Source organism: Hypanus sabinus, chromosome 4, assembly GCF_030144855.1.
Source record: "Hypanus sabinus isolate sHypSab1 chromosome 4, sHypSab1.hap1, whole genome shotgun sequence".
Taxonomy (NCBI): Eukaryota; Metazoa; Chordata; class Chondrichthyes; order Myliobatiformes; family Dasyatidae; genus Hypanus; species Hypanus sabinus.
The window spans coordinates 1,576,868-1,589,529 of NC_082709.1; the positions used below are offsets into that span (position 1 = coordinate 1,576,868).

Sequence of the window (12,662 nt, forward strand, 5' to 3'; positions counted from 1 at the left end):
AATACAGGCCTTTCGGCCCACAATGCTGTACAAAACATGTACTTACTTTAGAAATTACCTAGGGTTACCCAAAGTCCTCTATTTTTCTGAGCTCCATGTACCTGCCCAGGAGTCTCTGAAAAGACCCTATTGTATGCGCCTCCACCATTGTTGCCGGCAGCCCATTCTATGCACACACCATTCTCTGCATAAAAAACTTACCCCTGACACCCTCTCTGTACCTACTTCCAAGCACATTAAAACTGTGCCCTCTCGTGTTAGTCATTTCTGCCCTGGGAAAAAGTCTCTGACTATCCACACGACCAATGCCTTTCATCATCTTATACATCTCTATCAGGTCACCTCTCATCCTCCGTCGCTCCAAGGAGAAAAGGCCATCAGAGTTAGAAATGCAATCATTTGACGGGCTGAAGAAGATAAATGCAGTGAGTCTAACATTGGTAAACCAGAAATTGCGGTAATAGGATGAGGTTGTAAATCGATATTCAAAACCGCAGAAATAATATCAAAAATATCTTTCCAATATTTCTCCAAAAATGAACACGACCAAAACATATGAGTTAAAGACGCAATTTCAGAATGACATCTATCACAAACAGGACTTATATGAGAGTAAAAACGAGCTAATTTATCCTTGGACATATGGGCCCTATGTACGACCTTAAATTGTATTAGTGAATGTTTGGCACATAACGATGATGTATTAACTAATTGAAGAATTCTATCCCAATTCTCACTAGAAATACTAAAACTAAGCTCTCTTTCCCAATTCTTTTTAGTCTTATAAAGAGGCTCTGAACGTATCTTCATAATTATATTATAAAGTTTTGAAATAAGCCCTGATGGCTAGAAGATCTATATTGTTGAATTGGAAAGAAATTGATCCTCCCACTGTATTTAATTGGTTCTCTCAAACTATGTTATGTTTAAATTTAGAAAAAATTAGAAGTGGTACTTTTGAGACTTCTATTAAATTTGAAAAGTTATGGAGACCATTTATTCAACATTTTCATATGATGTAATATGACCCTGTGCCAAGTTCATTTGATTTTCCAGCTTTTAGCTTATGTATTTTGAGAGGACCGGAAGTGACGGCATTGATGAATACTTATTTTTGTGAGATATTATAAACAGCCCCCCTTTTTTTTTCCTTCTCTTTTTTTTGTTTCTTTTTTTATTACTTACTAGTTATAGTTATTAGATTAGCTAGTTTTGCATTATAAAATTTTTTTGTTTTTGTTTTTTTTCTTTCCTTTTTCTGTTTTCTTTATATTATACATTATGAAATATTTAGATTTACTATGTCCATACATATATCTTATGGCTTAGGTCTTGGTAAACCCATATATATTGTAACTATTATGTATGTTTTTTTTTCATATGTAATGGAATGTGTATGTTGGTAATTTCTTTATCAATATATCATTTGTATTCTGTCTATATTACTAATACTAATAAAAAGATTTAGAAAGAAAAGAAAGGAGAAAAGGCCAAGTTCACTTAACCTATTTTCGTAAGGCATGCTCCCTAAATCAGGCAACATTGCAACATCCTTGTAAATTTCTTCTGCACTCTTTCTATGGTTTCCACATCATTCCTATAGTGAGGTGACCACAATGGAGCACAGTACTCCAAATGTTCCTATATAGCTGCAGCATTACCTCTCAGCTGTTGAACTCAATCCTTCAGCTGATGAGGGTCAATGCACTGTATGCCTTCTTAACCACATGGTCAACCTGTGCAGCAGTCTTGAATGTCCAGTGGACTTGGACCCCCAGATCCCTCTGATCCTCCACACTGTCTAGAGTCTTGCCATTAGTACTACATTCTGACATCATATTTGACCTACCGCAGTGGACCACCTCACACTTATCTGGGTTGAACTTCATCTGCCACTTCTCAGCCAAGTCTTGCATCCTATCGATGTCCTGCTGTAACCCCTGACAGCCCTCCACACTATCCACAACAGCTCCAACCTTTGTGTCATCAGCAAACTTACTAACCCATCCCTCCACTTCCTCATCCAGGTCATTCATAAAATTCACGCAGAGAAGGGGTCCCAGAACAGAACCCTGAGATGCACCATCAGTCACTGATCTCCAAGCAGAATATGACCTGTCTACAACCACTCCCTGCTTTCTGTGGGCAAGCCAGTTCTGGATCAACAAAGCAAGGTCCCCTTGGAACCCGTATCCTCTTATTTTCTCAATAAACCTTGCTTGGGGTACCTTATCAAAAGCCTTGCTAAAATTCATAAACACTATATCTACTGCTCTAGCTTCATCAATGTGTTCAGTCACATCCTCAAAAAATTCAATCAGGCTCATAAGGCATTAACTGCCTTTGACAAATCCATGCTTACAAGTCCTAATCAGATTATGCCTCTCCAAATATTGATAAATCCTGCCTCTCAGGATCTTCTCCATCAACTTACCAACCACTGAGGTAAGACTCACTTGTTTATAATTTCCTGGACTATCTCTACTCCCTTTCTTCAATAAGGGAACAACTTCTACAACTCTCCAATCCTCCGGAACCTCTCCAGTCGCCACTGATGATTACCAGAGGCTCAGCAATCTCCTCCCTCGCCTCCCGTAGTAGCTTGGGGTATATCTGTCCAGTCCCAGTGACTTATCCAACTTGATGTTTTCCAAAATCTCTAACACATCCTTTTTCTTAATATTTATATGTTCAAGCTTTTCAATCTGATGTAAGTCACGCCTCTTATCGTCAAGATCCTTTTTCGTAGAGAATACTGAAGCAAAGTATTCATTAAGTACCTTTGCTATCTCCTCTGGTTCCATACACACTTTTCCACTGTCCCACTTGATTGGTCCTATTCTCTCATGTCTTATCCTCTTGCTCTTCACAAACTTGTAAAAAGCCTTGGAGTTTTTCTTAATCCGGCTCACCAAGGCCTTCTCATGCTCCCTTCTGGCTCTCCTAATTTCATTTTTAAGCTCCTTCTTGCTAGCCTTATAATTTTCTAGATCTCTATCATTACCTAGTTTTTTGAACCTTTTGTAAGCCTTTCTTTTCTTCTTGACTCAGATTTACAACAACGTTTGTATACCATGGTTCCTGTACCCTACCATCCTTTCCGTCTCATTGGAACGCACCTATGCAGAATGCCACATTTCTCCCGTACATTTCCCTGAGAACATCTATTTCCAATTTATGCTTCCAAGTTCCCGCCTGAGAGCTTCATATTTCCCCTTACTGCAATTAAACGCTTTCCTAACTTGTCCGTTCCTATCCCTCTCCAATGCTATGGTAAAGGAGTTAGAGTTGTGATCACTATCTCTAAACTGCTCTCCCACTGAGAGATCTGACACCTGACCAGGTTCATTTCCCAATACCAGATCAAGTACAGTCTCTCCTCTTGTACGCTTATCTACGTATTGTGTTAGAAACCCTTCCTGAACACACCTAACACCTACCCCATCTAAACTCCTTGCTCTAGGATGCCAATCAGTATTTGGGAAATTAAAATCTCCCATCACTGCAACACTGTTACTATTGCATCTTTCCAGAACCTGTCTCCCTATGTGCTCCTCGATGTCCCTGTTGCTATTGGTTGGTCTATAGAAAACACTCAGTAGAGTTATTAACTGCTTCCTGTTTCTAACGTCCACCCACAGAGACTCAGTAGACAATCCCTTCATGACTTCCTCCTTTTCTGCAGCCGTGACACTATCTCTGATCAGCAGTGCCATGCCCCACCTCTTCTGCCTCCCTCTGTGTCCTTTCTGAAACATCTAAAGCCTGGCACTCTAAGTAGCCATTCAAGTCTCTGTAATGGCCACAACATCACAGCTCCAAGAACTGATCCACACTCTAAGCTCATCTGCTTTGTTCATGATACTAATTGTATTAAAATAGACACATCTCAAACCTTCAGCCTGAGTGTACCTCTTCGCTATTGTCCCTCTCACATTGTCTACAAATCTTCTCAATTTGTGAGCCCAACACCCCTTCCTCCGTCTTTTCAATTCGGTTCTCAACCTGCAACGATTCTAGTTGAAACTCTCCCCAATTGCCTTAGCAACGCCCCACCTCCTGCCAGGATATTGATCCACCCTCAGATTCAAGTGCAAACCGTCTTTATTGTACAGGCTACTCTTGCCCCAAAAAAGATCCCAATGATCCAGAAATCTGAACTCCTGCATTCTGCTCCAATCCCTCAGCCTCGCATTAATCCTCCACCTCACTCTACTCCTATATTCACTGTCATGTGACACAGGCAGTAATCCCAAAATTATTACCTTTGAGGTCCTGCTTCTCAACTTCCTTCCTAACTCCCTGTAGTCTGTTTTCAGGACCTACCTATGTCGTTGGTACCAATATGTACCACAACCCCTGGCTGTTCACCTTCCCACTTCAGGATATCGTGGACGTGATCATATATATCCCAGTCCCTCTCACCTGAGAGACAAACTACTATCCGTGTTTCTTTCCTGCATCCACAGAATTGCCTGTCTGATCCCCTAATTATAGTTTCCTATCACTACTGCCATCCTCTTCCTTTCCCTACCCTTCTGAGCCACAGGGCTAGACGCTGTGCCAGAGGCCCGGTCACTGTTGCCCTTCCCAAGTAGTTGTCCCCAACAGTACTCAAACAGGAGTACTTATTATCAAGGGGGCCAGCCACAGGAGTACTCTCTAGTATCTGAGTCTTGCCCTTCCCTCCGCTGACTGTTCCCTACTTAGCTATCTCCCGAGGCCCCGGTGTGACTATTTGCCTATAGCTCCTCTCTATCACGTCCTCACTTTCCCTGACAAGATGAAGGTCATCGAGCTTCATCTCCAGTTCCCTAACCTGGTCCCTAAGGAGCTGCAGCACGACACACCCGGTGCAGATGTGGCCATCTGGGAGGCCGGGAGTCTCATGGATACCCCACATCTGATACCCGGTACAAAATACTGGCCTCACAGACATACTTTATGTTCGTCTTCTTCACAAGTAACTTACCTCGCCTTGAACCATTATCGCCAAAACTGTCCTATGCTGACCCTCTCTACTCTGTTGCCTGTTCCTCTGATGTCCACTCTATAAAGCTGTCTTCTTTTTATACTCACAAAATGCTGGTGGAACGCAGCAGGCCAGGCAGCATCTATAGGAAGAAGTACAGTTGATGTTTTGGGCTGAGACCCTTTGGACTAACTGAAAGAAGAGATAGTAAGAGATTTGAAAGTGGGAGGGGGAGGGGAGATCCGAAATGATAGGAGAAGACAGGAGGAGGAGGAATGAAGCTAAGAGCTGGAAAGTTGATTGTCAAAAGGGATACACAGCTGGAAAGGGAGAGGATCATGGGATGGGTGGTCTAGGGAGAAAGAAAGGGGGAGGGGAGCAGCAGAGGGAGATGGAGAACAGGCAAGGAGTGATTGTGAGAGGGACAGAGAGAGAAAGAAAAGAGAAAAAATGAAATAAATAAATAAATATAGATAGATAAGGGATGGGGTAAGAAGGGGAGGGGGGCATTAATGGAAGTTAGAGAAATTAATGTTCATGCCATCAGGTTGGAGGCTACCTAGACGGAATATAAGGTGTTGTTCCTCCAACCTGAGCGTGGTTTCATCTTGACAGTAGAAGAGGTCAAGAGGCACCGGGAGCACCGGACACAGTATATCACACCAGCCGACTCACAGAGTTGATGGTGGAGGAAGGGAAGCCCCCCACCATCAACTCTGCTCTCAAACACATCTCTCCCATTTCACACACATCATTTCGGATCTCCCCTCCCCCTCTCAAATCTCTTACTATCTCTTCTTTGTTAGTCCTGACAAAGGGTCTCGGCCCGAAATGTCGACTGTACTTCTTCCTATAGATGCTGCCTGTCCTGCTGCGTTCCACCAGCATTTTATATGTGGTGTTTGAATTTCCAGCATCTGCAGATTTTCTTGTGTTTGCGTTCATTTTGTACTTGTGGTGAACTACATATACCTGTTTGGACACGCCCCCCCCCCCCCCCCCCCCGCTGACTGCTCCTGTGGCTCCTCCCACAGACCCCTGTATAAAGGCGATTGGAGGCACGGCTCCTCCCCCAGTCTCCAGGATGTCGTGTGGGGATCTCTTGCTGCAGACAGCTCCCTTCCAGGAATAAAAGCCTATATCTTGCCTCATGTCTCCGAGAGTTATTGACGGTGCATCAATACTCTTCCTATTGGTCTAACTTGCTGATGTCCATGTGCCTGAGCAGTCATTCCTCAATCCTGTGGGGCCATGCCAGAATCAAGTGGTTTTTGAATGATCACGACCAATGCATCCGTTATCAATTCAGCAACCTCTCTCAGGACTCTGGGATGTACTCTGTCTGGCCCAGGTGACTTATCCACCTTGAGACCTTTCAGACAACCTGGCACTATTTCCTTTGGAATAGTAACAGCACTCACTCCTGTTCCCTGACACTCATGGACCTCTGGCACACTGCTAGTATCTTCCACAGTGAAGACTGATGCAAAATACTTATTAAGTTCATCTGCCATTTCTTTGTCCCCTATTACTACCTCACCAGCATTATTTTACTGTGGTCCAATATCAACTCTCACCTCTCTTTTACTCTTTGTATGTATAAATGAAAACACTTCTAGTATCCTGTTTTATACTATTGGCTAATTCGCCCTCATATTTAATCTCTTTCCTTCTTACTGCTTTTTTTCATTCATTGCCTTTTGTTGGATTTTAAAAGCTTCCCAATTATCCAACTTATGAATCAATTTCGCTATATTGTATGTCTTTTCCTTGGCTTTTCTGCAGTCCTTAACTGCTCTCATCAGCCATGATTGCCTACCCCTGCCATTTGATAACTTATGGAAACATAGAAATCTACAACACATTACAATCTATCAGCCCAGTGTTGTGCCGACCATGTAACCTACTCTAGAAGCTGCCTAGAATTTCCCTACTGCATAGCACTCTATTTTTCTGAACTCCATGAACCTATCTGAGTCTCTTAAAAGACCCTTTTGTTTTTGTTTCTACCACCTTTGCTGTCAGTGCATTCCATGCACCCACCACCAAGTGAAAAACTTACCTCTGACATTCCCTTGTACCTACTTCCAAGCATCTTAAAACTATACCCCATGTGTTACCCATTTCAGCCTTGGGGAAAAAGCCTCACACAATCAATGCCTCTCATCTCATACACCTCTATCAATTCTTCTTCTGTGGGACATATCTATCCTATGTCTTGTGAACTATTCCCTGCTCAGCCATCATCCCTGCCAGTATCCTTCTCCATTCCAGCTGAGCAAGTTCCCCTCTCATGCCTCTGTTCAACTGTGATACTTTATTCAATTGTGATATTGATACATGTGACTTATGCCTCTCCCCTCTGAAATCACACTATATATTCAATCAAATTATGATCATTGTCTCCTAAGGGTTCCTTTACATTATACAACACCCAATCTAAGATGGCCTTTCCCCAACTAGGCTCATGCACAAGCTGCTCTAAAAAGCCATCATGTAGGCATTCAACAAACTCCTTCTCTTGCGATCCAACACCAACTAGATTTTCCCAATCCCCTTACATATTGAAGCCCCGCATTACAATTGAGACATTGCCCTTATTACATGCCTTCTCCACCTCCCTTTGCAATCTCAACCTCACATCTTGGCTAATATTTGGATGTGTTGTCATTGGAGAGAATCTATTATGAGGAATGGGGGGGGGGGGGGGTTAACATATGAAAAGCATGTAGCACCTTTGGACCTGTACTCACTAGAATTCAGAGGAAAATGAAGGGGGGGGGGGGGGAATCTCATTGAAACCTACTGAATGTTGAAAGGACCAGATAAGATGGACGTGGAGAGGATATTTCCTATGATTGGGCTATCCAGAACTGGAGGGCACAGTCTCAAAACTGAGGGGCATCCCTTTAGAACAGAGGTAAGGAGGAATTTTTTTTCACTAGAGAGTAGTGAATCTGTGGAATGCTCTGCCACAGACTGTGGTGGAGGCTAAGCATGTGGGTATATTTAAAGCAGAAGTTGATAGTTTCCTGACTGGTCAAGGTATATGGGATTGAGTGGGATCTGGGATCAGCCATGAGGGGATGGCAGAGCAGACTTGATGGGCTGAATGGCCTAGTTCTGCTCCTGTGTCTTTTGGTCTTGTGATGCCGCTTTCAAGGAATTATGCATCAATATTCCATATGCAGCTTTTTTTTTCTTCACAGATGCTGTTTGACCACTGAGTTCATCCAAAATCATTTTTTAAATCTTCAAAAGTTGGAAGTTGATTTTCAGATTTACAACTCAAGTAGTTTGAATTTTTTAAAATCTCTCTCACTGAGGAGACTCCTTGCCAGATGATATGACAGTAAGTAAGTCACAAAATAAAAAAATACCAGCTCTTCAGAAGATAAAGCATTCAGACCAGTGCAGTCCAGGTCCATTGGCCCAAGATGCCAAATTAAATTGATTATCTTCTGCCTGTATCTGAATTGTATCAATCCAATCTCAGACTTTTGTCCATCCCAAAGTCCCTCAAAGACCACTACTGCAGCTGGTTCTGCCACTAGCCTTAGCAGCCAATTCCATTAATGTACCACTGTGTGTAAAAAGAAATCACCTTCAGCTTAAATGCATTATTGACAATTCTAATACCCTGGGAAAAAGACTGCCTATCCTGTCTGTGCCTCTTAGAAGTTTATAAACCTCTGTTATGTTTCCCCACTGTATCAGATGCCCAGAGAAAACAATCCAAATTTGTCCAACCTCTCATCATAATTCTTATCTTCCAATCCAGGCAACATCCTGGTAAACCTCTTGTGTACCTTTTAAATTGCCCACATCCTTCCTGAAATGGAATGACAAGGATTTCCAGCATTTCAAATTTATTTTGTTTTATCACTACAGCTTAGTAATAAAAATTGTCCAACATTTTATAAATCAGAAGCTAAATAAAAATACATATAGTTTGAAGAGATGAAAGATGAGATGCTATTTATGAAGCTTATGCTATGCGTTGTTGGAGATGTAACGTAGTGTAATTAAACTGACTTTATTTCTTACATCCTTCACATACATGAGGAGTAAAAATCTTTATGATATGTTTCCATCTAAATGTGCAATAAGCAATCATAGTAATTTATAATAAATACAACAGTTAATGTAATATAGAGTACATGCAAATCAGCATGAATTCATCAGTCTGATGGCCTGTTGGTCCTGGCTTTTATTGTGCGGTACCACTTCCTGGATGGTTGGGGTGACTTGGGTCCCCAATGATCCTAAGGGCTCTTTTTACACACCTGTCCTTGTAAATGTCCTGAATCATGGGAAGTTCACAACTACAGATGCGCTGGGCTGCCTGCACCAGTCTCTGCAGAGCCCTGCTATTAAGAGGGGTACAGTTCCCATACCAGGTAGTGATGCAGCCAGCCAGGATGCTCTCAATTGTGCCCCTGTAGGAACTTCTTAGGATTTGGTGACCCATACCAAACTTCCTCAACCGCCTGAGGTGCCTTTGTGCCTTTTTCACCACACAGCTGGTTTGTACAGACCACGTGAGGTCCTTGGTGATGTGGATGCCAAGGATCTTGAAGCTATTTACCCTCTCAACCCCAGATCCATTGATGTTAATTGGGGTTAGCCCGTCTCCATTCCTCCTGAAATCCACAACCAGCTCCTTTGTTTTTGTGACAGAGCTTGTTTTCTTGACACCACTGTGTCAGAGAGATGACTTCTTCCCTGTAGGCTACCTCGTTTTTGTTTGAGATGAGGCCAATCAATGTAGTATTGTCAGCAAATTTAATTAGCAGATTGGAACTGTGGGTGGCGGTACAGTCACGGGTATACAGGGAGTAAAGGAGGGGTCTCAGTACACAGCCCTGGGGGACTCCTGTATTGAGAGTCAGAGGGCTGGAGATGAGGGAGCCCACTCTTACAACCTGCTGGTGATCTGACAGGAAGTCAAGGATCCAGCTGCACAAGGCAAGGTCAAGGCTGAAGTCTCTGAGCTTCTTGTCGAGCCTGAATGGAACTATGGAGCTGAGTGACTCTGATATTCCAGCAGACATGGTCTATACAGTTAATCACGTAAAATTCTCTATAAATTCTATTTGCTTATCATAAACGTGCCAACCTCTGCAATCGAGATTTTATAAATTTTGGTATGTGTGCACACACACACACACACACACACACACACACACACACACACAAAGTTCTTTTGAGAGAAAAGTAAATGCAGGTAACAAAATTCATTGCCCGTATTTTCAGAACTTTACAATCAACTGTACAGTTTAGATTTAATTACCTACATATATTAACAAAATAAATATACTGGAGGTATTAACCAACTGCCATGGACAAGACTGTTTAATGTACTGATTTTTAATTGCCAGTTTAATCCTTACATTTTATCAGCAGCTTTAAAACCTGAATTTGACCAACTACTTCATAATGACCTGAAATTCAATGTCTTTTCCATTTTTGAGTAGATCCATGCAAAACGAATCAGCTTAAATTCATTACTTACGAAACATGGTGTAGAACTGTTGTGGGTTAAGGTTCCATTTACCCCATGGTGTCTTGTGACCCTTAGACTGAGCATATTGAGCACTATTAAATTCTGGCTCTGTACCAAAGGAATCCAGCACTCTAAGCATGCATCTACATTGTGGGGAGGGGTTGGAGCACGATGAAAGAAATCAGAGAAGTGAATTATAAATAAACATCATGAAAATTCTGTAAAAAAACAAGACAGATACATACTTACTTTGAAAATCAAAATATTATTTTAACAAATACTTTTAACTTCACTGTTGTTAAAAATGTTTATGATATATTTAGCGATGTGAAAAAAGAAGTTACTGAACATAAATGAGGGCAAATACGCACAATGCCATTTGAAGAGCACTGTCCTGTTGCTGCAAAACAATGAATTTCACAGCATGTAAAGAGTGGCTATCAGGTTTGTTTTTTTATTTTAATACCCCTTTCTATTAGCTGATATGGCTCCCACTGAAGGGATCACACAATTATGATGTACACCTACATGACATCAACAGTACCCTGCACCTATGACAGAAATAAATTATGGATTTATAAAGGGTAAAACATTTGACACTTTTGTCAATTAGTTATTTATCAAAACAAAATACATTTTTCTCTTTAAATACAATCACAGAACAATAAATCATATAAGACAGGCAGTCAGGGAAATATTTCAAAGTGTTGGCCTATACATGTAGATACTGCATTTTCCCCATCCATGGCAAAGCTTTCAACTTCATTTGATAATTTAAAAGGTAATGTTTGATTTGATTTCATCACTACACTGCATTTCTGATAAAAACAAAAAGGCAAGTTGCTTTTCCCTTTTCCTTTCAGATTTACCTATTACCTTAAAACTCAGGATTGCTGCTTTTTGACCCTGTGCTAACTTTAAGAGGTTTTGTGGCGACCCATTTCCTGGCACATCTGAACCGGCTCACAGTTAGATAGCCTACGGGGGTTTGCGAGGACAGAGCTTTGGAGCCTCTGCGCCACGGGGAGCCGGTTGAGGGAGGCTTAAAAGTGAGGCTGAAGATTTCGAATAAAGTTTTTCCTTCGACTGCAGTTACCGACTCCGTGTCGTAATTTTAGCGCTGCATGTAGCACACCGCTTACAATTGGTGACCCCGACGGTCCAAACGATTTTTGGACCAGAAATGACCGACGCCGCCTCTGTTCATGTGGTTTCGTTGAAACTGTCGGGTTTCTGGACACAGCGACCGAACCTATGGTTCCAGCAAGCCGAAGCCCAATTCCACGTTCGCCAGATCACCTCAGAAGACACCCGCTACTACTACGTGGTGAGCTCCCTCGACCAGGACACAGCAGCCCAGGTCGTGGAGTTCGTACAGTTGCCCCCGGTAGACGGCAAGTCCACGGAATTCAAAGCCCTGCTCCTCAGGACTTTCGGACTCTCACGGCGCGAGCGGGCTGCCCGTTTACTGCACCTGGATGGCTTGGGAGACAGACCTCCATCGGCTTTAATGAATAAGATGTTGTCTCTGGCCGGAGGACACAAGCCCTCCCTCAATTTTGAGCAGGCATTCCTGGAGCAGCTGCCCGAGGACATACGCCTGCTGCTGTCCGACGTGGATTTCAGTGACCCCCGGAAGGTGGCAGCCCGGGCGAACTTGCTGTAGAACGCCAAAAAGGTGAGCAGGGCGTCCATCGCACGGATCTCCCAGCCACGCTCCCAGCAGCAAACCAGTCCAGGCCCGGCCGCAGAGCCCGCCAACCCCCGGCCCAATGAACACTGATGCTTCTACCACCAGCAGTGGGGCGCAGAAGCCCGCCGTTGTCGCCCGCCCTGCAAGTTCCCGGGAAACGCCAGGGCCAGCCGCCGCTGATGGCTATGGCGGCTGGCCATCGGGATAGCCTCCTGTATGTGTGGGATAGAAGGTCGGGACACCGGTTTTTGGTCGATACTGGTGCCAAGATCAGCGTTTTACCCCTGACGAGTTATGACACCCGCAGCAGGACACCGGGTCCCCTCCTGAGGGCCGTAAAATGGCAGCACAGTAAAGACCTATGGCACCCGTCAGGTGCAGCTACAGTTCGGCTCCAGACAGTTCACGTGGGACTTTACACTGGCCACAGTAGCCCAACCGCTTCTGGGTGCGGATTTTTTGCGGGCTCACAGCCTACTGGTCGACCTGCC

At 43.2% G+C, this 12,662-nt stretch overlaps 2 protein-coding genes across 5 annotated transcripts in view; both read right to left on the reverse strand.

Annotated features, from left to right (window-relative positions):
• Positions 1-12,662, reverse strand: part of LOC132392440 (uncharacterized) — a 490,427-nt gene that overhangs the window by 269,061 nt on the left and 208,704 nt on the right. The window lies entirely within an intron of this gene.
• mgat5 (alpha-1,6-mannosylglycoprotein 6-beta-N-acetylglucosaminyltransferase) overlaps positions 1-12,662 on the reverse strand; it is a 231,252-nt gene that overhangs the window by 48,230 nt on the left and 170,360 nt on the right. For all 4 annotated transcript variants that reach the window (XM_059966266.1, XM_059966269.1, XM_059966268.1 and 1 more), the window contains one exon: positions 10,488-10,621. In XM_059966266.1, coding sequence (XP_059822249.1) covers positions 10,488-10,621 — 134 coding nt within the window. The remainder of the gene's footprint in view (positions 1-10,487; positions 10,622-12,662) is intronic.